Genomic DNA, 26,994 nt, shown 5'->3' on the forward strand with positions numbered 1-26,994 from the left:
GAAATGGTGACAGCCACTCAGGATGGCTTTTGGAATTTATTACCCAGACTGGGACACATTTCAGAGAAACAGAAGAATCCGTGATCAATCACTCTAAACAAGTCTGTTCTCTGTGACTGCGGCATATTAGGATATGTGGCCAATCTTCTAAAAAAAGAATGTCTTGTGAGATTCTGAAGGTTTCTCTGGCAATGCTGTCCTTGAACAACCACCACTGCAGATGCCACAGATACAAGTCCAAGGGCTGGAGAGATGGCTGAGAGGTTAAAAGCACTGACTGTTTATCCAGAGGCCCTGAGTTCAATTCCCAGCAACCACATGGTGGCTCACAACCATCTATAATGTGATATGATGCCCCCTTCTGGCCTACAGGTGTACATGCAGACAGAGCACTGTATACATAATAATAAATAAATATTTTTAAATGTTAAAAAAAAAAAGAAACAAGTCTAAGTACCCAGCTTTCATCATCTGTGAGGCAAATAAATCTTATTTGGGATGTGGAGATGGCTCAGTGTAAAGTGCTTGCCATGTAAGTGTGAGGACTTGAGTTCGAATCCCCAAATCCATGTAAACCTAGATGCAGTAGCACAAACATGTAATCCCATTGCTCCCCCTGTGCCGAGGTGGGAGGCAGAGGTGACAGGATCCTCGGAAGCTCGCAGAGCAGCTGGCCTGGTGTACCTAGTGACTAACAAGGTAGGAGGTGATAAGCAGCACCTATAGTGTCCACGTGAGTCATGCCACATGTGCGCCTGCACACGCATACATGTGCTCACACCCACCTGTGCAAATGTGTGCCCACACATACAAACATGTGCACATGCACACACATCAGTACCACCCCTGAGCATTGAGGGCTTAACTGTTAGTGCAGCATAACCTGCCCCATCCTGACAGAAATTTCTGCTCTGGCAAGCTCACCTTCCCTCACTGTATTTCCGTCACCACGGTAAGAGTTTAACTTCACTTAAAGGTCAGAGCTTTGAATCTCAGCAGCCAAGTTAGCTGCTCGGTACCCTCCCAAGGGTCTCCGTGGGGTCTGCCTGCATGCTTTTGACCAGGGACACAGAAATAAAAACTCCACAGTTATAACAATATTTGATGCTTTTTTTTTTCTTCTTCCCGAGGGATCTCACTGGGCTTAACTTCTGGCAACTAAAAACCAGAGGCTTTTTTTTTTTTTAAAGCAAAGGCTTTGTCAAGAACCAAAGTTCACACTTTATGTCGGGGACTTTGTTGCCTCGAATCAAAAGCATGCTGGGTTTTGCTCTGAGTTCAGTGGCAAACGGAAGAGCAGACCTTATGTGCACGGTGTGGAAGGAGACCTGCTCAGACTGGTTCTTTTCTCATGGGGGATGGGGGCACACCTTTCTTAGACAGCCACTGGCAACGAATGGCAGTTTCTCGTAGAAAAAGTTTAAGCATCCGCCAACACTTTACACCCATTGTTTATCTTGGTATCCTGAACCCCAACAGCCAGCCTTTGTGGATGGACAAGGGGATGAGGAGAAGGAAAGGACCAGAAAAAGAGAGTAGGAAGGAGAGAAGCAGAGGAGGGAGGGCGGAGCAGGTCGCCGCCTGGGGGGGGGGGGGAGGGCACTGAGCATGTAGCATCCACCCTGCCTCAGACGCTGAGCCCTGAGGGTGAATGAGAGCTCTGTAGCCTAACACTGAATATATACATTTCCGGAGCATTTTGTTTATTGGAAGGATTGGCTTATGGCTAGCTATGGCAAAAGAGACGAGGCCAGTCTCAAGAGTGAGCCACTCCTTTTATATAGCATCCTTGGAATGAAGACATTTCAGGAATATAAAGAAGATCAGTGGTTGCCAGTGGTTCAGGGGATAATGTTTAGAAGGGAAGTGGGGCTACATGAGGGTGACAGTGGTGCTAGCGATTGCAGATGCGCTTTGGGTTTTGACTGTGTCACTGACCCCACGTTGGCGTAAGGTTTCACCACTGGGGAGAACATGCAAAGGCTGTAGTCTCATCTGTTCCCATCCCTCTCCTTTCCCTTAGCTTTGGGGACCTGGCAAGTGTTATGTGAGTGTTATAACACGGAGTCAGGGGCCTGTCTCCTCTGTATGATTTTTTAAAATTTCAAAATCTTACTTATCTTTCTGTGTATGAATGTTTTGTCTGAACATATGTCCTGTCTATGCGCCGTGTGTATGCAGTGCACATGGAGACCAGATGAAGGGGTCAGATCCCCCGAAACTAAAATTACAGATGGTTCTGCGTCACTGTATGGTGCTGGGAATTGAACCCTGGGTCCTCTGGAAAAGCAGCCACTGCTTTTAATCATTAAGCCATCTCTCCACTAGCTGCCCCTCCCCCCATGTTACTTCTTATAATGATTTGGCTTCATGTGAATCTACAGTTCATTTAAAAAGCACGATTGAAAATAACTCATAATAACCAAAATAGTTAAAGACACCCTGTTAATGGACCATTTACTCTTTGAAAAAGCAGCAAACCTTCCGATGAGCAGAAGAAGGGAGATGCTAATGGTCAAATGAGTCAGTTCACATCAACTTAAGGCTAGGAAAAATAAAGATGGCTGGCCTGGCACTGTGTTGAATATTGGTCCCAATGTGACTTCAGGTGACAATATCTGTTTGCCGCTAATACTCACCTGAGGGTATGAACCCTTGACAAACAGAAAACAGAGTAAATTTTCCATGATCACACACATAGCAATCTAACTTTTCTATTTTTTTCCCCAACTAGGATACATTGCTTCTAAGACTAATCAGAATCTAATCAACCAAGGCTCTTTAAAGACTAACATGTCTACAGGGGCAGAGGCACAGCATGGGGTGAGGGCTCTTCCTGCTGTGCTGTGCCACCACAAGTAGTTGAGGAGAGAGCACGTGGAAACCAGCTGCCTGTAATGGCAGCGGAATTCTGTCGGAAACCTGGGCTGGCTGTTGGCCAAAGTAAACAAGGAAAACAGGCAAATTGACACCTGCTTTTCCTTTGCATATTTACTTAAATTCTCAAAATATTTATGAAAAGAATTTTTAGAGTTTTAGTAGTTTATTCAAGTTGTACGAGTGGGGAAAAAATAAGACCTTCACCTAAAGTGAAAATAAAGTTACACTGTTGGATCTGTGACAAAGAAAAGGCCTTGCTATATAGCTCAGGTGGGCCTCAAACTCACTGAGCAGCACAGGGTAGCTTCCAACACAGCAATCCTCCTGTACCTCTCAAATGCAAGGATTATAGGCATGCATCCCTGCATCTAGTTCAAGGTTAAAAATATTTTACTTTAATTAATTAATAACAATTAATAATTAAAAATTAATTGAGAGAGAGAGAGAGAGAGAGAGAGAGAGAGAGAGAGAGAGAGAGAGAGAGTGTGTGTATGTGTGTGTGTACACCATGTGTGTACAGGTACCTGCGGAGGCCAGAAGAGGGCATCAGATCCCCCTGGAGCTCAAGTTAAATGTAGCCACGAGAGGACTGACATGGGTTCCGGGAACCGAAGTCTAGCCCTCTGAAAGAGCAAGCAGCACGCTCTGAAGTGTTGAGCCATCCCCCCGGCTCTGAGGTCCAGGCAGAATCATTTAGCAAACTTGAAGGAAGGAAATGAAACTCACAGTTTAGCTCAGTATTTTCCAAAATAGACAGAAATGAGATTGGATGATGACTCCCCCCCCCCCCCGCCCCCCGCGACTTCCCGTGGAGTTGTACGAAGCGACTAACGGCCCCCTTGAGAGCGATCTGCACTTGTTTTGGAAATGAAGCCAGGCTTGATTTATGGAGCAAAGCGCACGCTTCTGTTACTTTGGTAGCAAACACATATTATCCCGTTCATGATGATGCTGTGGTTCAAATCACACCCCAGCATCATCACACCCTCAAACTGCACATTCACAAAGCAGTCTGGTACTCCAAGCAAAGGGAGCATAAGGTCTCTCAGTTTCTCATGAGCAAGGGAAAAAAAAAAGTGTATTTCACCTTGACACTATTGCCGGCAAATCTTGGAGAAATGAGCACTTTGAAATGCTCCAAACAGCCTAGTCGTTTCTTAGCATTTGAAGAGCATATTAATAGCCTGGTCTTTTCTTAAGGGCTTTCTTTTTCCCTTATCCAAATTTGACAGTCATACGCAAACGGTGAGACGATGGAACCAGAGTCGCCACAGTGTTTTTAAAAGCAGTGTGGAATTGATGCTGTCTGGCATTGTCTTCAAAAGAATGTAAGAATATTAAGTGGATGCCTCATGATCTCACACACAAAGGATGCTCTTCACCTGAGGGCCGGATGGTAATGTCTCAAAGCAGGGGGATGTAATTCTAGATGCCCATAATAGCCCATAAAATCTATTCAGACAGTTCGTGGCTGCTCCAACAGAAATCAAGTAAAAGAAAGAAGGAGAGAGGAAGAGAGGGAGGGGAAAGGAGAAGAGAGGAGAGGAGAGGAGGGGGGGGGGGGAAATGTGCAATTGTCAGCTCACCCTCCAAAATGTGTTAATAGAATCAATCGATAATATTCAGTAATTACCTGCCATGCCCAGTGCAGAGCTCTGTGCTAGAAGCAGGGTGAGCTGCTGGCAGGCGTCAAGGAGCCGCCTCTATGCAGGGGGGGATGAAGCATAGAAACCGGGTGCATTGTTAGCTCCAGATCGATCCCAGCCCACTAAGGGGTGAGGGGTGAGGACTGGGTCCAAACTGGAATGCTGGGGATCGCTTCAGAGCTCAAATGGCAACAGAGCTTTCGCCTGGGCATCTGTGGAGGCCTAGTCTTGAATCCCAGGCTGTGAGAAGGGCCAGCCAAGCACAGAGTGGTCTGGTGTAAGGACCCAGGGAAAATCTGGGCAGGGTTGGCTGCGGGATAAATCTTAATGGTTAAAGAAAACCTCTGTAGTCAACCCATTTGGGGTATGACAGTTATCAGCTATGTGGCTTTGGGCAGGTCTTTTTATTTTGCCTTGACACAGTGTCTCATTCTGTAGCCTAGGCTGGTGTAGAATTCACTGTGTATCCCAAGCTGGCCAACAACTTACTATGTAGCCTAAATGGGCTTCAGATTCACCGGCCATCCTTTGGCCTCGGCCTCCCAAATGCTGGGTAGCGCTTTGAAATGGTATCTTACTTCATTTTCCTGGGTCTTCATGCAAAACAGACACTCATAAAAAACCTCAGCCGCCATCTTTTCCTATTGTAAGCACCAGCTTTCTAGACACCCCTGTCCTGGCCAAGGCTCTCTGTCATCTCTGTTTTCCCTAGTGTGCCCAGCCTAGTGCCTTACACATGAAACTTTTAAATGGAACTGACCTTTCCCTCAAAACAAACAAACAAACAAACAAAAAGTGTAATTTCAGGAAGTTGAGGATTTGTCTCATTTTTCCATCTTCATAGCAAATCATGACCTGACCATCGAGCCCATGGCAGAGCCAACAGGTGTGTATTGCCTGCCCTTTCCCATCAGAGGGACACGTCCTGTGAATGACCCGTGAACGACCCTTGGCTGTGTTTGTGTTTTGCTGAGGCTACTCTATTGTTGTGCAGTTGTTTTTCAGCACAATAAAAACTATTAACAGTAGACCACTACATTTCATGAGAGGAACCAGTAAGCCAGGGGGCGAGGGCAGGAGTGTGTCACCGTCAGAGCTATGGTGAGAGCCCGTTAGAGGAGTGAGGGTAATGGTGCGTGAGGCTGGTTACCTCTTCAACTAAACTGTAGGCTCTCTTCAAGGGGAGAACTTGGGCTTTTACTTCCTTATTCTACTGCCTTGCCTTGTGGCTGCCACAGGAGAAGAGTCCTGCTTAACAAATGGCTGACATTGATGACCCCAGAGTCTATGTTCATGGCAATCGTAGAACTGAAATTCCAGGGCTATCTTCAGGAGATGAATTTCAAACCATTCATTCCTTTAATATTTACTAACACCTGCTGAGGACAGACACTGGACAAAACACTGAGAATACAAACACAGTAGGAAGCGATATTATTGTATTAGACTTAGTCATCATTATGATAGGAGACAAATAGAGATGTATGTCATTCAGACATATTTTGCTTAAAAGTTATTTCATGCCAAGAGATGTAAGCCAAAGGCTGTAGAGGAGGAAGTGGAGAAAGAGCATCAGTCAGGTCTCCAAGCTGTCCCAGTGGGTAAAGGTGCTTGCCCCCAAACCTGATGATGACTTGAGTTCGATTCCCTAGAACCCACACGGTAGGACAGACTGTCTCTCAAAAACTATCTTCTGTCATTCATACATGACCTGTGTCATGAACACATGCTCCCTCCTCCACCTTCCCCTCACTACAACTACGTAATAAAATAAATATAATCAATTTTTAAAGAAAGAAAGGTCACAGTCATAGTTAAGCTAACATAGGTGGAGGGTGCTATTTATCCATTTTCCACAATAATCCAGGAAGATACTGGCATGGTTGCAGACATCATTTCTGCTGACATGTAAAGGCTCATAAGAGGCTCTGAGGGGTGATAAGATATTCACCTCATGATGGAATCAATATATTAGAAAAAAAGGAGCAAATGACTAGATAAACCGAAGTCTGTTAGCTTGTGTAATGGTAACCGTTAGTCATCAGCACATGGTTGATGCCAATGTTCCATCAGAAACGTCGTGTACACAGGAAAGTTTTGTTGTGCTGTAGATTGAGTCTAGGACCTCAGGCATGCTGGGCAAGTTTTCTGCCACTGAGCCCCTAAACAATTATTTTTAGCAATAAGAAACAATTGGCTATATGCACAGGGAACTCAGCCATGTAAAAAATATCCATCAATCAAGGGCATAGTCACACGATATAAGTCAGTAGAATTTTAATGTCATTAAGGATTTATCGGTCTGATAGAAAATAGAAAATATTTTTTAAAAAGCAAGTTTTTGTTTGTTTTATTTTGTTGTAGTTTTGGCATTGGGGTTTTGTTTTGTTTGTTTTTGTTTTGCTAATTTAGGAGCTTAAGGGATAGAGATGTCAAACAGTCACTGTGCTTTCTTGAGGTAAAGGGGAGGAGCTTTTCCTGGCTATGGGATGGCTGCAGACCTGCTGTCACTGTCCCCACTGCTCCCCACTATTGAGAACCAGCTCCCCTCTCCCACTCACCCAATAAATAGTACACTTGTAGTGGTGTTTGTTTCTTCCATCAGGCCAAGATGCACTGGGTCATAGGATCTTAGATAGAACTGGGTGTGGCCCTCAGTTCTGTCATTTGTGCTGAGCCAACATCCTCAGCCATTTTACTCTATGACAATGAGTACCTCAATATTCTCCTCTCTTAAAAAAACAGTGCCCCCAGCCCACCCGACTAACTCCAAGTACTTGAACTACTTCACCGAGAAATGAAAATCCCTGGGTGAACTGCCCCAACCTCACCCAGTCCCTACCAGACTTCCTCACGTCCCTTTCTTTCTCGATCACGGCAGAATCCTCACACTTTCATCCCTCTGTTATCCCTCTGTCCAGACACATGCCCTGTCCTTATGGATAACATCTCCTCCTCCGGTCTCCTTTCCCTTACGCTCTTTCCTATTTCGACACGCTCCTTGGTCTTTGGATCTCTGTCTAGTGTTCTCCCTTCCTTCTCAACCCATCTTCATGTATATTACCAACTTTTAACTTCTTGCCTCACTCCTCAACTGCTCACAACATCTTTTCCCACTGTTCGCAAGCACCATCTCATGGGTACAGGTAAATTGCTGGCCTTATTAAAGCAAATCTGTACTTGACTCCAACCCCTGCCTTGAGCCTTCGGCCTGATTTTCCTGTGCCTGAATTTCCTCACCAATGAAATAGGAGGGCCTGAGGTGATAGTGCAAGTGCCTGCTGCTCTTGCAGAAGACTGAAGTTTAGTTCCAGAATTCACATCCAGTGGCTCCCAAGGGCCTGTAACTCCAGCTCCATAGGATCTGATGTCTTTTTCTGGCCACCAAGAAACAACAGCATGCATGTGCGTACACACACACACGCGTGTACACACACACACACACACACACACACACAAATAAAATAAATTTAAAAATAAATAAAACAGCAACCAACTCGATGAGATTCTTCTAATATTAAATGAGCTAATTGTCTTAGTCACTGTCCTATTGCTGGGCAGAGACATCATGGCACAGTCATTCCTATAGAGAAAAGCATTTGCTTGGGGCTTGTTTACAGTCTCAGAGGTTTAGTCCATTATCTTCAAGGCAGGCAGACATGATGCTGAAGAAGGATTTGATAGTTCTACATCTGGGCCGGCAGGCAGCAGGAAGAGAGGGAGAGACACTGGGTCTGGCTTGAGCATTTAAAACCCCAAAGCCCACCCCCAAGTGATACACTTCCTCCAACAAGGCCACACCCACTACAACAAGACCACACATCCTAATCCCCGTTAAGTGTCACCACTCCCTAATGACCAAGTATTCAATAGACAAGCCTTGGAGGCTATCTATTCAAACCACCACACTAAGATATTTAAAACATTTAGTAATGTTTGCACATACAATGTTCTGAACAAATATGAACTAGTGTTATTATTATGATTACCAGTGGTTTGTTGGCATTCAGTGAATATTATTATGATTGTTAGGTACTTATGCCATGTTGAGCTGAAAATTCTGAAATGGAAGAAAAGCTCTTTACCTTGTACAGTCAATAAAAACTGTTTTGCAACCTCTTGTGTAGTAAGTTCCATCTCTTCCAACCAGAATCTGTGCCTCAAGTCTCTTCCAAGTACAGGTCTGTATGATTCGTGCCTGTACAAATGAGCTATACGCTCACACACCAATCTGTTCAATTCACACACACTCCACGCACATATGTGTATAAAGACCAATGTCTTCATGTCATGCAAGCGAGTAGGAAAACATCAACTGAGCCAGGTGGAGGTGCTCTCATCTATATTGCCTTGCAGCTACCTACATCAATGTCCAGCAGACAGCGGACGGCCAACAATTAATGATGGACAGGGCGCTGTGCAGAAGGGCTTCTTCCTCCCATGGGTAGCTAGTCATAAGAGGACAAAGGAAATCATTTCAGCATCATATTTAAATCCCACCTGACAGCTTGGAAACTAATAATTTGAACCTAAGCAGGCAATTAAAGAGAAACTTTTTGTTGTTGTGTGACACAAAATCATTTGTCATTGATACTCTATGATTGTCACTAAGAAGGTCTGCCTGGATGCTCTTTTATCTCCTTGCTCTTCTAAGTCTCTTTTCTGTAACTTCTACACAGCAGTTTTTATTTTTAATTAAGGAGAGGTGATACAAGCCAAGGTAATTTGTAGTGGGTGTGTTCACTAAAAAGTAAAAATCTTGCATAACAAGATCTCATATCAGTGACAAAAAAAAAAAAAGTCTCAAAGGGCCAGATGTGGTGGTACACACCTTTGATTCCAGCACCGAGGAGGCAGAGACAGGAGGTTCTCTGTGAGTTCAAGGCCACCCTGGTCTACAAAGGCTAGTCAAGGTCGCACAGTGAGGCACTGTCTCGAGGAAAAAAAATTCTATCAACACCTAGAAACTTTGCTTGTTCAAGAATTTACTTATTGGGATAAGCTCACACATTCCCTTGTCCTATTACAGCAGTTAGGTAAGTCTGCCTCTCGGCAGGGGTCAAGTGTGGGATTCAAGTGGAAGATACCATCTCTTAGATGGGTCGATCCTATGGCTGCTCTGCCACTGTGATCTCTCATGGCGCCATCCTGCACACTGGCCTAATTCCTCCAGATTCAAGAGCGATTTACATTAACGAGTAGAGACTTGGTGTCTGTTTCCTCTTCTAGCTTTGAGACTACAAAAAAAACCTTAGATATTAAAACTCTGAAATCAGTGAACCCGGAGCAGAAGCATTCACACATGACGAGGATGACAACGATGACAGCTCTGCTTAGCTATCCCAGCTTTAAGCATTCACTCATATCAGACTCTTTTCTACATACTGAACACATCACTGTCTTAATAGCCACAATGACTGTGAGAACTTGGCAGCATGACTTCATTTTATATACACAGCCTTAGGCCACACCATTGTTAACCCCCCAGACTAGGATTTCAGGCCTCATCTGCCAGAATGCAGAACCCTCGAGACTGTTCACTGTCTATCTCATGAAACCCTTTTTTTTTTTTTTTTTTTTGTGATCCATTACTGAACACTGTGGTGGTTAATGTTTATTGTTAATTTGTATCCTCAGTTTCATTAAGTGGAGAGACGCCTAGGAGATGAGTCAAGCACACTCCTGGGTGTGTCTGTGAAGGCGTTTCTAGAGATGACTGGCATTTGGGACAATAAGAGAGGGGGAAAGACCTAGCCTTGATGAGGACAGCACCACTCCATCGGCTGAGCATCTGCATGAAGAAAGGTGGAAGGAGGAAGCCAGGCAGAATGTGCAGGAACCACTTTTCCTGCATGGCTGTGTTAAGTGCAGACATCAGGAACCACTCTTCCTGCAGGGCTGTATTAAGTGCAGATGCTGTAGCTATCTGACTCCAGCTCTTGAGCCCTTCAGTATGCAGCCACACTAGTGACTGCAGGGAGCTCCCAGGCCAGCAACCTCAGGCTGGGATGCATCATTGCTTACCTTGTTCTAAGGCTTCTGGTATCATCCACTGAGAAGCTACCAGGTTTTCTGGCTCTCTAGCATACAGACAGACATTTTGGGACCATGTAGCCTCCAGTCATGTAAGTCAACATAATTATTTCCTCTGTAATCACATATACATGCATATACATACAAATATACAAACATACATACCACACACATACATACACACATGCACATACGAACACAAATACAACATATACATGCACATATACACACAAGTGCATGTGCGCGCGCATGCACACACACACACACACACAGACACACACACACATACACACATGTGGCTACTATTCATTCTTTTCTTCTTGAGAGCCCAAAACACAAAAATAACTTGTCCAAAATTAGATTTAAGCTTGGATTTACTCTTTCTACCTCAGTAGAGCTATATCTTTACTTAATACAAAATATGTTCTTCATTTTAAAGTGGACAAGAGACACATTATTAAGTGGATTTTTTAAGGAAAAATAAACCTAAGGGTTTAAACCTAAAGAGAATTTAATTTAATTTAATTTTACAAAGCACCATGGGAACAAAAAATATAGGAAATGCAGCACTGCTGTCCCCAAAGCTCAGGAGCTGGTGAAAGGCACAGTACAGTGTCCCCATGGCTCTTCAGATGGCACAGTACAGTGTCCCCATGGCTCTTCAGATGGCACCTCTTCAGACATTTCCCGTAAGCAGCCCTAAGAAACCATGACATTATGGCCCATCAGAGAAACCAGTGAACATCTTCTGGAAAAGTCCAGAAAAGGAAGAACTGAGGCCTTGGAAGACATATAGACTTAATACCCAGCTCTGGTGGTGGGGCAGTAAGTGCACAGAAACCACAGCGAGTGAATGGGCATGACTTTGTAAGAAAACACCATTTCAAACTGTCAGTGTAGATTTGTGTATAGGATACAGTTTGACATTCCATTACTTAATGTATTGCCCCGTATGGTTTTTAGTTATTAGCAATTTAAAAAATCCAGAATTATCTTTCTGCTGCTGGTGGTGGTGATGATGGTGATGAATTCTGTCTACTCTCTCTACTAAAAGGCAGCTCTATAATAAAGTTTGTAATTTGAAATATGTTCCTAAGATGAGCTATCTTTGAACACACACACACACACACACACACACACACACACACAAACACACTAAAAGACAAAATGGAGTGCCTAGTAATGCAGATGGGAGTTTTGGTGAACTGACTGTCTCATCAACAACTGACAGGAGAGAAAAACGGGTGTCGTTTCCAGAGGACCATTTGCCATCATCTATTAGAGTGAACATACTAGTTCAAAAGCGAGCAATGGATCAGAGAGCTAGTTCCCTGGAGAAGATACGCAGACGGATGATGAGTATATGAGAAAATGTTCAACATTAGTTGTCATTAAAGAAATATGCATCAAATACCCGAATACCACAGGTACATCAGGGTGGCTATTGAGAAAAAAGAAAAGTAACACATATTGATGAGAATGCAGAGCAAATAGAACCCTGGGAGGAATTGTCTGCAGGTATCTAAAGTTGTACAGCTTCGGGGGGGGGGGGCGCGGGCGGAGTTTGAGAGATCCTTAAGTAGTTAAACGTCGAACTGCCATGTGATTTTGTAATTTCACTTCTAAGTATGTAGCCCTCCCACTGAAACCAGGACTCAGTACATGCCCGTGTAATACACTGATCGAAAGGCGAACAGAACCAAATGCCTATTTCAGATGAGTGGGTAAACATACATGGTATGCAGACGCAATGAAAATAAACAATAACGTAAAAAGGAATGAAATAATGATGTGTGCTACACTGGGAATAACTTTAAAACATTATGCTGAATGAAGCAAGCCACACACCAAGGGAGAAATGTGACACAATTCCATTTCTATGGTGCCCCTGGAGTAGGTAAGCCGGGACACTGCAAGTACAATGGAGGTTGTCAGGAGTTGGGGAGGATTGTAGGGAGGAAAGGGGAGGTGATTATTCATGAGTGGAGCTGCTGTTTGGAGCGATGAGACAATTTGGGAGGCAGGTGAAGGTAACAGGTGCAAGGCATTTGAATCTAACAGCTGTCCAGTACATCAAATGGCTAAAATTACAAAGTTTATAGTATGCTTATTTCATATAATTTTTACATATGGTTATATGTACACCTCAAGATCTCTCATAAGTAAGTATTTAGCCATGCAATTAGTGCTTGGCAAGCAAATGAGTGGAACTACTTTAAGGCATCAAATATAACAAAGTAAACTTTTCACACACAACAACTCGCCCGTGACATTATTGATTAGTGAAACAGCAAGTTTCATGATGCATGTAAAGTTGATTCTGTTAATGTAAAAATCCTAAATTTGTGTATACTGGAGAAATTTCTAGATATTCTCCAAATGCTCACAGAGGACTTTCACAGAATGGTGGCTTTGGAGTGATTTCTTTTTAATCCTCTTTATAATTTTCTGCACCAGTTGAAGTTTCTAGCAAAAGATACTTTTAACTAAGGTAACGCGCTATGATAAATCCACATGTGGTACTTTTGCATGCTAAGTAAGGGAGTGGGGTCTGCTGTGTTTGCAGTTAGGTACCAGCTGTGCCTCTGTTTCAGCCGCAAAAGAGATGTGATCAGCACAGTCTCGGAGAGGAGGTACATACCTCAGACAGTGGCGTGGACTCTTTGTCATTGGAAAACAGAGCTGTTATTTCAGAGCAACATTCCAGGATCATGTTCTGGAAACAGAAAGAATGCAACACAGTGATTCCAATGTGACTGGGAACGTATTCCACATTAATTATTAACCATTTTGTCTTATCCTATGTCACCCGGACCTTGTTCCCAAGCCCTGGAAGAGGGAACTGGAAGTCATTTTCTCAAGTCACCCCAGTTGTTCGAAAGGATGCAAGGTAGCCATAAAATATGAGAGCAGCACACAATCGTGTCTGTTGCCATGGTACCTTCTCCCTGGATAGTGACTGCGGAGAGGCATACTCTGCAGGGGAATGGCAAGTACGACAATTTACACCAAGACACGGTTTGGGAGAAATGACTTTTCCACTGAGAAGAGATCTCTGGGATGAAGACGGTCAGACCCCAGAGGCCAGGAGTGAGGAGGTAAATCAGAAAGGAATGGCTGCTGGGTGGGAATAAATGGGACAGGGCAATGAGGGAAGGTAAACGCGAAGAGGCAATAGCATGTAGGCATCATCTGCTGATGGACTGGCCTGGCCTGACTGTAGGGACACAGTTGCCTTTCGATGTGGACGTCTGACCTCAGGTGACCTCCCTACAGGCAGAGCTGGCACAACCGTGCTCCCTGTCATTGCAACCGACTCCCTATTCACCTCTCCTATCTCGGAGAGAGGCTGCAGTGGTGAGGTAAGATGTGGAGCTGGAGAAGGCAGCTACTGGGTTAGTGGTGTGAGCTCTGGAAGAGGAGGACGCAGGGGTTAGGGAGAGTCTGTGTCCCCTGTGGGTCTGAGTGCAGCTCTGGCTCTTGCCTCCCAGGTCTGGTTTCCACAAGGGTTCTTGTGCTCAATCTGGCCGTGAGCTGCACACAGGCTTACTATACCGTCTGATAGACAGCTCTGCCCTTTCTCTCCCAGCCCATTTTACTCAAGCAAGTGTCTTTTCCTTTACTTAGAACTAAAGGGAATATAGCTACAAGACTGAAAGAAGAGGCTGGGGAGGCTAAAGAGATGGCTCAGTGGTTAAGAGCACTGGCTGTTCTTCCAGAGGACCTGGGTTCAATTCCCAGCACTCACAGGGCAGCTCACAGCTGTCTGCAACTCCAATGGAATGGGATCCAACACCCTCATGCAGACATACATGCAGGCAAAACACCAGTGCACTACAAATATATTTTAAAAAGAGTTAAAGAAAAGAACAAAGAAACAAACAAACAAAGATGGGGCTTGGAAGGTGGCTCAGCGGCTGGTGAAGCACTTGCTCTTTGCTCTTTCAGAGGACCTGTGTTCAGTTCCCAGCACTCACATGCTGGCTCAGAAACACCTAAGACTTCAGTTCCAGAGGCTCTGATACCCTTTTCTGACCTCCACACGCATAGGCACACATGTGGTGTGTAGGCAAAACACTTACACACAGAATAAATACATCTTTAAAAAAAAAAGATTGTCAGCGCTAAACTATGCCTGCTTTAAAATATTGCCTGCATCTAGCCCTGAAGGAAGCAACAACTGGTCTGGATGATAGTATTAATATATGCATGTACTGGTACTCAAAATATTAAAATGATAAAATGCATTAATTTTTCAAATCATAACCAAGCAATGACGGTTAAAAACCTTAAAACAAAAAGCAAATGATAATAGACCTTGGAGTTTCGAGCCACATTATATCTATGTTTTATAGAAGATATACACAGAAATGATCCAGTTAGAGCTAAGCAATATTAAGGAAAAAAAGTGATGCACAATAAAACGACATAGCAGGTAGCATCTATGCAGAACACATGTAGTTCTGGAGTGTGGCAGGATCCTGGGGTGTGATGGAGAGTTGATACAAAGACAGGGGTGAGGTGAGGAGTATGAGCCACAAGCAGTGAACATTCAAGGAACACGGGGGAGAGGGAACTGATGTGGTCTTTTCTGTGGCAAGCGTGGAAATATGAGACTTAACAAAAAGGCTGTGGATAACAGACAGCTTACATGAAAGTCAGGGATCGGAGTTTAAACTGTGGTAAATTAGTTAGGAGGAGTCCAAGGAAATGGAGGTACAGGTTGCCTTGACCACTGTTGAGATGCAAATCACAACGACTCTGAGATTCCATCTTACACCCCTCAGAATTGCTCAGATCAAAACTTCAAGTGACAGCACATGCTGGCAAGGATGAGGAGAAAGGGGGAACACTCCCTCATTGCTGGTAGGAGTGCAAACTTGTCCAACCACTTTGGAAATCAATCTGGCTCTTTCTCAGAAAATTGTGAATAGGGTTACCTCAAGACCCAGCTACTTCATACCTTGGAATATACCCAAAAGATGCTCCACCATACAACAAGAACATATGTTCAACCATGTTCATGGCAGCCTTATTTGTAATAGCCAGAACCTGGAAACAACCTAGATGTCCCTCAGTCAAAGAATGGATAAAGAAACTGTGGTACATTTACACCATGGAATACTACTCAGCTATTAAAAACAAAGAAATCTTGAAATTTGCAGGCAAATGGATAGAACTAGAAATGATCACATTCAGTGAGTTAACCCAGACCCAGAAAGATACACATGGTATATAGTCATTTATAATTGGACACTAGCCCAACATGATGTCCTCTGAGAGTCTTCATTCAGCGGGGGATCAGGACAGATGCTGGTACTTGCTACTGGGACTCCAGGTGAGAGAAGTAAGGGAAAATGGGGAGATAGAGGGACCCAGAGGGTCCAGGAACCCTACAAGAAGACCATCAAGGCTGGTGGAGCTGATCCCAGGAGAGTCCGCTCAAACTACTGTACCAACCAAGGGCAATGCATGCAGTAAAGCTAGACCCTCTAATCAGATCTAGCCAATGGACAACACATTCTCCACAACTGTGTAGAGGGCAGGGACTGCCTCTGACATGAACTCTGGTGACCCCTGTTTGACCACTTCCCCTTAGCGGGGAGGCCTTGTGGAACTCACAGGAAGAGGAAGCAGGCTATCCAGATGAGACCTGATAGGCTGTGATCACATGGTGGGGGAGGAGGTCCCCTTCTGTCACAGACCTAGGGGAGGGGAATAGAGTGAAAGAGGGAGGGAGGGGGGACAAGAAGATACAAGTGAGGGAATACCAATCGGGATGTAATCTGAATAAATTATTTTTTAAAAAAAGAAAGAAAGGTAGGCTGGCCTAGGAAGCGAAAAGGGGAAGAGCAGCCAGCTAGGAGGCTACCCACGCCATTGGAGCTTTAGGTTAGCTTCACCGGCTAAAGGAGACAGAGGGAGGGCGGGAGGGCCAGCACTGATCACTACACCTGATGACCCTCTAGATTCGGGTCCACATTTCCACACAAAGGGGGGATGCTTTTCTCCACCTGCACTACTCTAGTTTCTTTATATACCTCTACTTCTCACTGGATTCTTGACTTGCTAAAGTAGGTTTTCTCTCTTTAGAGGGTTTCATTAACAGCCATGATGGTTCCTGCCATCGTTTCATCAAGAGCCATCAAGCAAAATGGCTTTGTGTGTGCCATTCATCATCTCGGTGGCAGATGAAGGGAGCGGTGTTATGTGACAGATGCCTTTTACTGTCTGTCTCAATGTTTATCAGACAGGGACTTTGCCTCAGCGACACTGTGTCGCCTGGGCTGTGAGGTAAACCGTGTACATACGCTGTGGAATTGGTTGGTTTGAAGCTGGACCTTTGAATATCTCACATGACCTCACTGCCACAGACCCGGGGCAAAGCGCTTATGCTCAGCATTCTTAGACAGAAAGTGGTGGGAAGCTTGCCGCATTTGACAAGGGTCAGAGAGAGGTGAAGTGACCCTTAGCTAGGCTTTGCCCTTTTCCCTTCACAGGAGCACCCACGAATTCTACAAGAGATGGGCCTCTGAACACCTCCCAACACACAAAGCCAATTCTCATCCTTAGAATCCTTGTCATCTTTGACCTACATCGAGAGAAATGCTTCTTAAGTTGTTTTCCAGCCTTCAAATCCCTGCTTCATCTGTTCTCACAACGATGATGATCAAATTGTTGGCTGAGATGGCTGCTCAAGTGAGGCACAGCCTCTTCCAATTCCCCAAAACCCAGACTGACTTCCCCACAGCCTTTTGCTATATTGCAAGTCTATTTATCGCTTATTCTGTCAAGTCTTTGAACTGCCCCCTACAGTCCATAGGGTGGGGCAGGAATCAGATGAACAATACAGAAACTTAAGGAGTTCTCAGTCTGGGGGACTAGGACACACACACACACACACACACACACACACACACACACACACACACACACAAAACAAACACACACAGAGACAGATTCCTCTCACACTGCCTGGCACTGTGCCTCCACACTCGCAATGTGGGAGGTCAGAGTGGGGTCAGAGTGAGGCATTCTCACGTCCACTGCACCCTCCAGCTACACCCCTCCCCAGTGCTCTGCAACTGCTGTTCCTTAAATTCTTGCAAATAATGGCTTCCCAGAAAAAATAGAGAATACTAAAAACAGAGTGTATTTTTTTTTCTCCAGGCATCCACAACCACAGTGCTTCTCTATTTAGGATTTTTAGTATTATACTAGTTTTAAGCCATTTATACTGTTCAGATCTGCCATAAATATTTGCTGAAGTAACCTTATGCATTTTGGCAAACATATGGTGAGCTCCCTAGAGCAACATATTTTTATTCCAAATAATGTGTTTGTACCTCAAAATCAGCATGGCTTATAAACATCTTTCCTGATTTTGGTTTCTTTGTTGGTTTGTTTTGTTGAGGCAGAGGCTCCTGTAGTCCAGGCTATCCTTAACTCATATGTAGCTGAAGAGGATGACCCTGACCTTCTGATCCTGTTACCTTTATTTCCCAAGTGCTAGGATTATAGGCATGGGCCAAGGTGCCCAGTTCTAGGCTGTGCTGGAGAAGGATGGACTCAGGGCTTCATTCACGCGAGGCAAGCAGTCTCATCAGTGGGCTATAACCCTAGTCCTTTCCTGTGTTATAATATGCTGATCCCGCTTTCTGTAAATGGTGGAGCCATTGAGATCAGTCATTCAGAGCCATTGCTCCTGTTAGAAAGTTTCGGGAACTGATCTGAACATGTGCTGTGTAGCCTCCTAATCTACCTTAAATTAACATCTGTGTTCCAAAGTCCCTGGCTTATTCTGGGCTGTAGGGACTTTGAACAGGGCAACAATAAGAGAAAATAGGAAGGACCTGAGGGAAAAAACAAGGAACGGGAGTAGGAATGAAGGAAATCCACACCACACATACAACCAAAGGCACATGACATATCCTTACAGTCAGCATCCTACCAACAATATAGAATACGTAATAAGAATATCATGTTACAGAAGCTATGGACTCCTGTTGAATTCCAGACCAGAATCAATCTTTTCAAGTGTCCTACTTAGCTTTCCAATTAGCTCAAAGTGAGAACTGCCATGACAACAAATTTAGTCAATGAGATTTAATATAAGCCAGAATCTAGTTTTTTAAAGTGCAGTTTAATTCTGTGTAAGAAAGAAAAATATACGTTACTTCCATTTCTTATAAATACTGTGAACTAACTCACTTGCCAATTCAACTCCAAGTAAACGTAATTCCTTCTATTTGGGGATGTTCTTTCATATACAGTGACAACGGGAACTGGAACATGCCTAAAACTTACTTTAAAGCTAAGGATACACTAAGAGAGGAAAACAATTTTTAAAATGCGAAGGAGGATATCAACTTTGCAGAGGGTTTGTTTAGCTGTGGTTGACCCCAAAGCACCAAATGGGGACATGAGAGCACATCACAGGCCTTCACTATGGAAACCTGTCTGCTGCGTTCCTCCCGCCACCATATATCCCTGTTTAATTTTGACTTGTTTATGTTCACAGTCAACCCCCTGACTCAGACATTTATCTTCTTATAATGAAATTTACACCCATGTTGACCGGGGTCACTCGAGTAACACTGGTTCTATCCGAACAACCTGTCTTTGTGTGAAAGGATTATTTATTTTAGAAATGAAAAAGAAAATTAGCCCTGGAAAAGGTCTAGCCGCAGACCTAGGCAGTAAAGCAGAGAAGCAGGACCACAATCTAGAGGCCTCTTCTCTCATATTGGAGACATTTTCCTGCGGCAGACAATCAAAGGTAAAAAGACAGGCAGATTCGTAAGAGAGCGATTTTCCATACATTAACTATGGAGAAATGTATGAGGAGCAATTTAAGCAAGAAATATTCTAGACTGTGTCTGCCTCAAAGACAGCGCTCTGATAAGTTTGTGACTGAAGAGCCGTCATTGAAAGTGCACTACAAAAGATGCGCTCAAGTCAAGAGAGCTGAGTCCTTCTTGAAAGCAGACGTGAGAGGGCAACGTGCTCTTCGTGAAAGCAATGTATAATCTGTGTATCTCTACAAAATCTCCTGGGTTTGAGATACTGGGAGCTCGCTGACCTATGAGAAGATTTATTGTCGCACTCAGTTTATCAGCAAGCATAGTAATTCACATGCGAACATCTGAGGCTGTTGAAAAGGCTGCAAGCCTGGAGCTCTAAGATGTCCGCCCCTTACGAATCCTGGCAGAGGGTGCAGAGGACTTGAAAGCTACACAGTGGCATTTCACAGAGGCTAGCTGGGCTCACCTGATAGAGTCTCTTACATATGGCTGCTAACTTGCATAATAATATAAAATACAGTTAGTCATTGTGCTAGTAAATTGAGACTTAAAATGCCAACACATATACTCTGAAAATCAGAAAAGCTGCTAGCTTTTATATATTCATATATTAAAAGCACATAGAGGAGATAAATTTAAAAAAATGAAGAACCATGCAAATAAGTGTTATTCTTTAAGAGTTAAAATTGCTTGATTGTTGGTAACTGGTTTCATATTCACCTGGCCAAGTGGCTTCAGAAAACAAAAGATCTCCTGGGCTAAAACTGAAGAAAAGATCCTGAAAGCTTGCAGAGAAGAAAAGTGAGGAAGCAGCCTAGGCTGCTGCAGCCTTAACCAGGAAAGCAGCAAAAGAAGAGCCAGAACCAGATGCACCAGTGGCTCCGAGAACAGCGGGAGCCCAGGAGGAAAATGGCACCGAGACAGGATGTGATCAATTTGAGCTTTTGAGTCAAAATTTATGAATGAACACCTGAAAATTGGATATGATGAGTGGGAAATAGTGAAGGATGAAAAAAAATTAGTCAAGAAAACCAAACACACAAGAAAAGAATACAACCAAAGGTCTTCCTGCCCCAGCTGTAAGGACTTTAGACAGGGCCATAAAAATATACACACCAGAAATGGTTTCCAATGCATGTGAATGATAAGACAGTATTCAGAAAGCAAGGGGGAAGGCATAAGTTGGGAAGAAGGGGGTAATAAGTTTGACAAACCATAAAATAGCCAAACAGAAAACCAATAGCATCTAAAATTAATACAAGTAAGGATTCCTGCCATTTTAGGAACACTTCTGGATTTCCAGGCTCATAGTGAGAACATTGGCACAGACAGCAAGGATCATATTTGACAAACAGGTGACCTGTGACCCCCACACACATGCACACACATATGCACATACTCCCTCATACACAGATGCACTGAATACACATGTACACACAGGAGTTAGCCCATATCTGGTAGTATAAATAAAGAAGATTAAAGGTAGGAGAATCACGAAGTTCAAGATTAGCTGCCCAGTCCTGTTCCAACAAAGGGACCAGTAACTTCAATAACGATGTGTGGTGGGATCCATCCTAAAACTACAAGTTCATTTTCCCATCATTTAGCAATGTACTTACTTCCATGTCCATATCAACTGGTTTATTTGCGGGTTCTACTGATTCATATATATTTTCATCTGAAGAAACTTCAGGAACCGATGGTAATGATATCTCAGCTATTTGTGCGAGGTTAGATAGCTTCTCATGAATTGAGATGACTCTAAAAATAACACACATATATGCATTTAATGTGAAAAGCCAAGAATGGTATTGGTTTTAGACTCAATGAGATTTATGAATGAAGTCTTTATCTACTTAACAGTTAAGGGTCTGAGCTCCTCCAGTATTGTCTATTCAATCATCCCTTCATTCAACAGACATGAGCAAAGAGACAGCAAGCAAATACTCATAATGTTTATGTCTACTTACCCATTCACGTTGATATACATTAAGACAGGGGAAGGGCACAATGACAGGAAGATATCTGTCCAAATTATTCTGAATTATGAAAAGAAATATTTATAAAATTCCAGCCAATCAACACAACAGTCACTCCTATGTAGATCTTGATGGCACGTTATGGCTGTCCTGCTGACACAAGGTAAAAACTATGACAAGTCAGAAAGAACTTGAAAAAGCCAGCTCATGAGTGCATACTTTAGAGGTGTGTGTGTGTGTGTGTGTGTGTGTGTGTGTGTGTGTGTGTGTGTGTATGTGTATGTTGTATGTGTTGTGGGGGGCTGATGGGGCAGAGAAAGAGGAAGAAAATTAAAAAAGATAAGAAGCAGAGGTCAAAGAAGAGGCATGGAAGGCAGTGGTGATGCTGCTGCAGATGGACAGCTTCAAGGCTTAAGGGCAGTGAGAACTGAGTGCTCTGTGGGCAGAGGTAGGACCAACGGAGCAGAGGTAGGACCAACAGAGCAGAGGTCAAAGGCTTGTCATTGGCAAGACCACCTGTAAGGCCCTGTGTGACTCCACCCTACAGGAACAGAGTGAACATGCATGTCTCTACTCAGGGAAGGACATTATTATGCAAAATGAGATGATTCAAAGAGCAGAATGGTGTAAGAGTACACATGAAAACTTTCAGTACATATAGAAACACAGTCTTCCATAGTGTCTCTTCCTGTGACATGGGGTACTATTTGAGTTCCTCACTGGCAGTATATGCATACATACATACATAAACACATACACACAGTATATATAAACATATGTGTGTATGTGTGTATAAATATATGCTATCAATAAGGAAACCAAATAGTACTCTATGTCTTTCTTACATACACACATATATGAGAATTTTCATATATTCTGCATTCTTTTTTTTTTTTTTTTTTTTTTTTGGTTAAAAGGTAACAACTAAAACATAAAGATTTGTCAGTAAGTTTGCTTGAAACACTTGCCCGTTAGGGAGTAGGTTCTATCCAACTGTGCTAGACAGGCTGCCTGTTGTATGGAGAGTGACAGTGGAGCCAGGACTCACTGTGTCACACTCAGCTTTTGCACAGGGAACCTGACCGACCAGTGTCTTGGTCCTTCCTTCATCCCTAGACCCTCCAGGGAGTCCATCAGCATCTGACACTTAAATTCCTCTATGGCAAGGCTGGACTAATAAAGTCCACTTTGCCTAACTCATAGGGCATGTGTAAGGAAGAAGCGATGTACCTGGACATGTTTAACTATAACAATAGCCCATAAAGGGAAGAGAGTGTGCTAAACCCCGCTCTTCAGTCCAATGCCCAGAGAAAGGATTCTCATGTCGTTTCAAACATCACATAGGGCTGAGGGGTGTATCTCTGCAGGATAGTGCTTGCCTGGCATGTCCAAAGCCGTGCACTTGACCCTTAGTGCCCTAAGTGAACTCACAACTTCTGATCCTTGGGGTTGTAGTAAGAATAAGCTAGCCCCAGACAATGGGTTTCAGGTTTCCCTGATTATCCAGAACTCAGAGACTGCGATGCCTTCTTCAGAGTAAATGCTCAGAATAAATCACTCTCTTAAGAGTGATCCAGGGGGCTGGAGAGATGCCTCAGTGGTTAAGAGCACTGTCTGCTGTTCTAGAGGTCCTGAGTTCAATTTCCAGAACACACATGGCAGTTCACAACTGTCTGTCACTCCAGTTCCAGAGGATCCGACACCCTCTCACAGACATACATGCAAGCAAAACACCAATGCAAATAAAATAAATCATTTTTAAAAAAAGAGTGATCCAGTACCCAGCAGAATATGCTGGCCTGGTGCTTTCCCACTGTGCTGCTCAGCCATGAGGGCCTGACATCTCTCCAGGTTTCCTGTCACCTTGCTTACGAGGAGCAGCATTAGGTGATGGTGGGTGGCAACGTAAGGTCAGCCCTCTGGACTGCACAGGCCCAACGCCTTGAGCCTCATCTTTTCTCCAGCCTGCCCTTGCTTCGCTCCCTACTCTTTACTTCTCTGCCTCCAAGGCTAATGCCCACTCCAGCCTCTCAACCTCCTGCCTTGACCCCACAGGCAACTACCCACCATCCTGTCTGAGCTATGAGAGCTCCCCAATACCCTGTTCTCCCTAATGTCTGGGGGCTCTCTCTCCTAGTCCGTCAGGGCCTGGGGAACAGGATCCTCTTGGAAGCAGAAACACAGATGAAGATGAACGGTGGTGACAGTTTAAAGGTGGGGAAGTGGACAGAGAGCTTGATTCCGGTCCCCAAAGGCCATATAGAACTAGACAGAACTTTGATTTGCAATGACTGGGAACTCGGAAGCTTTCTCTGCGGTTGGAAGAGGAACAATTAAAACATGCCTTTCCTCAGGAGAACTGAAGTAGCAGGTGTGGAGGCGAACACAGAGAGGGAAGCGCTCTTTCTTTTCTCTGCCACAGAGACACTCACTTTGTCTACAGTAAGTGAACGAGTGGTAACCCTCACCAGAACACAGCAAACTGCCCTGGGTCAGGAAAGAGACATCACTGCTGAGAAGAGCTCGGTGACAAGGGCTTGTCCCTGTGTGAGTGGTTTACTGTTGATCATAAAACACGGCAATTTTAAAAGAATTTTAATTTTAACTTAATTAAGATTTTAAAAGAAGCCTCTTGCTGGTGCCTTTCTGCTCGGTAGGTTTTATCCTTATGTTCATCTTGTGGTTCTGGAAAAAAAATTAAACACCTGCAGTGTTGCAGGGTTTACAAGATAAATGCAGATGCCCCGATTTTGTGGTTTCTTATGCTGGTATGTTTCCCACCATTTTGCTTTAAAGGGAAAAGGGTGGGGGGTGGGTGGAGGGACAATATTGACTGAAAATTGGATGTCTGCCAGCTCTTGAGACAGCTCTTGCTTTATTCTCTTTCATGACAAGGCCAAAAAAGTCCTGAGATCTGAAAAGCATGGGGCAAGCACGGGACTCTCTGGGGAAACAGGGAGGTTGTGTGTCTCCATCCACAGTTTTTCCAGATGCCAGGTGGGATAGAGAGTGAGTGCCAGCAGACTCCTGTGCTGTCAGCTTCCCAGCACCTTCTCACCTGTCACCAGGCTTGAGGCTAAGGACCACCAGAAAGCTGGGCAAGGAGATGTTAGCACTCTCCTCTTACTACAGGAGGAATGGAGGCTGAAAAGGTGTCAGGGCAGTGAGCGACCGAGTGAGCCGAAGATGAGTTGGCTAAGTTAAAACATTTCTTTTAAACCGAAAACAAACAAACAAAACAAACAAAAACAAAACAAAACAAAGAACTTGGCAAAAAGTTAGGAAAGCAGAAAACGAGCGAACAATTTTGTTTTGTGTTTTCTTTTTCGAGACAGGGTTTCTCTGTGTAGCCTTGGCTGTCCTGGACTTGCTTTGTGGACCAGGCTGGCCTTGAACTCACAGAGATCTGCCTGCCTCTGCCTCCCTGAGTGCTGAGATTACAGGCGAGTGCCACCATGCCGGGATAAATTTAACAAAATGAAAATTAAAGATCTTTCCTTCTTGATAGAAAGGAAGGAATAGGCCTGGCTAGAGCAGAGGGCTTGATTTGGGCAAAACACAAAGGAGATAGTGGAGTTTGGATTTAATTTGCAAACATTATCAATATGCACACACACACACACACACACACACACACACACACACACACACACATACACACACATGTGTTTTAAGCTAAATTAACTGGAATGTTTAGAGGATATTTAGCTTCTTGAGTTATTCCTAGATTCTAATTTTCTGTCCAGCTCATATCTGTGAAAAGAGTTTCTCTCAACCTGTGGGCTTTCTCTTAACCCTGTGACTGTTCCCACTGCTACACAGAAGCCCAGGAGCCTTTTAATTTCACACAATCTCACTCTCCAGTTTGTGATATTACTTCCTGAGTTACTGGAGTCCTTTTAAAAAAAAAAAACCCTTGCCTCTGTCTCTGCACGGAAATGCTCCCGCTGGCTTCCTCTATGGGTTCTGAAGTTATCGAGCTGGGATTTTTTAGATGGAATGAAACATGTGGACCTAGTTTCATTCTCCTCCATGCAAATATCCAGTTTTCTCATAACCACGTGTTGAAGATGCTGCCTTTTCTCTATCAAAACTCAGGCAACTGTAGCTGCCTCAATTTAACTCTGGGTCTTCTCTTCTATTCCACTGATCCACATGTCTGTTTGTGTCAGTGCCATGTTCTTGTTACCATAGCTCCACAGTATGACTTGAAATTAATTTCTTGCTCTTGTCTTATTGCTGTAGCTCAGAGACTGAAGGACACGGAATGCATTGACTTGTCTTGTGGATTTTAGGGGAAATGCTTGAGTGTTTTTCCCCATTTAGTGTAGTGTTGGCTCTAAGCTGTAGAATATAGCCTTTATTGTGTTGACATGTGTTCCCTCTACCTTAGCTTCTTCAAGGCTTTTATTATGACAGGGGCCAAGGGAGTTTGCCTGTGAGTCTATATACCCTGAGTCACCAAAGGAGGCTTACCAAGCAGTGTGAGCAATCAGGAGCTACGGGTACCATGTCTGTGTGATGGGCATGCACGAAGTGAATGGGCCAAGCTTCGCCCTTTCCCTTTCCGACAAGGTATCATTTCAATAGATGTAAAAAGGCAAATGCTTACTATGGACTATTGATCATCCACATGAAGGGACCTCTCCTGTGTCTCTGAATATAAGAAGGGACCCCACTTACTCTCATGGGCCTGGATACTCCTCAGAGCCTCCACTGTGCTATCTTTACTTGGAGTTTAGTTACTCCCTAAGGAATCTCTTACTCCAAAGGATAATTTGTCTCGCTATCACTCTTGAATCCTTACATCTGAGATCTTACAAACAGTGCAGTGCAAACATTCTGACACCATGCCCCTACTACTGCACTCACCTGTACTGGCTGCAAAGCACCACCCACTGTGGACTCCCAGCTCTCTGGCTCTGCCTTCCAGAAATTCCTTTCTTTCTTTACTACCAAGACTAATGTTTCTATTCACCATCATCCCCAGATGGCTTCCAGAGGATGGTGTTTACTTGCCTGCTCAACGAAAGCCAGCAGGTGCCAACACACACGCTGTTACCAGTAGGTACTCTAACGTCTGTAATCTTCAGAGGCTTCAGGTTATATGCATACAATAATAAAACCTAAAGAAAAATAAACGCATATAAAAATAGACATCAAAACCATACCTGAGAATTCCATCATCATTCCTTATAGGAAAAAAAATCACTGTATCTTAAAGAGTTTTTCCATAGAAAAGAAATACTTGAGTTTTCCCCCCTCTCAATTCACTTTGAAGAGAAATACGAGATGTTCAAAGTTAATTTGGTTATGGCGAAAGAGTCTTGGAATCCTGGAATGTGGGATGCAGAGGCATAAGAGTTTGAAGGGTTCAAAGTCAGCCTAGACTATACAGTGAGCTCAAGAAACAACACGTTGCCTAGAAAAAACATGCATAAATATAATTACATGAAAATAAGTGCTACTTGGAGTAATGTTTTGTGCTGCGGTTAAATGTAAGTTTCAGCATTTTCAGGCCCTCTGTAAGAAGCACAGATGCGTGGGGGACACAGAGCTGCTTCCTGTTACTTCTCAGTAGGCACAGCTCCCCCGTCTGGGGGGACGCCCGCTGGCACACACCCACTTACAGTGCTCTCCTCTCCTCTCGGT

The 26,994-nt window shown here is 43.9% G+C and overlaps 1 protein-coding gene across 4 annotated transcripts in view; it reads right to left on the minus strand.

Moving 5' to 3' along the window:
- CFAP54 (cilia and flagella associated protein 54) overlaps positions 1-26,994 on the minus strand; it is a 296,457-nt gene that overhangs the window by 9,156 nt on the left and 260,307 nt on the right. For all 4 annotated transcript variants that reach the window (XM_084796148.1, XM_084796147.1, XM_084796149.1 and 1 more), the window contains 3 exons: positions 26,362-26,468; positions 20,983-21,124; positions 13,201-13,275 (listed from right to left, as the gene is read on the minus strand). In XM_084796148.1, the coding sequence (XP_084652274.1) occupies positions 13,201-13,275; positions 20,983-21,124; positions 26,362-26,468 (324 nt within the window). The remainder of the gene's footprint in view (positions 1-13,200; positions 13,276-20,982; positions 21,125-26,361; positions 26,469-26,994) is intronic.

The sequence above is a fragment of the Acomys minous genome (genome assembly GCF_964271855.1).
Source record: "Acomys minous genome assembly, chromosome: 9".
Lineage (NCBI taxonomy): Eukaryota > Metazoa > Chordata > Mammalia > Rodentia > Muridae > Acomys > Acomys minous.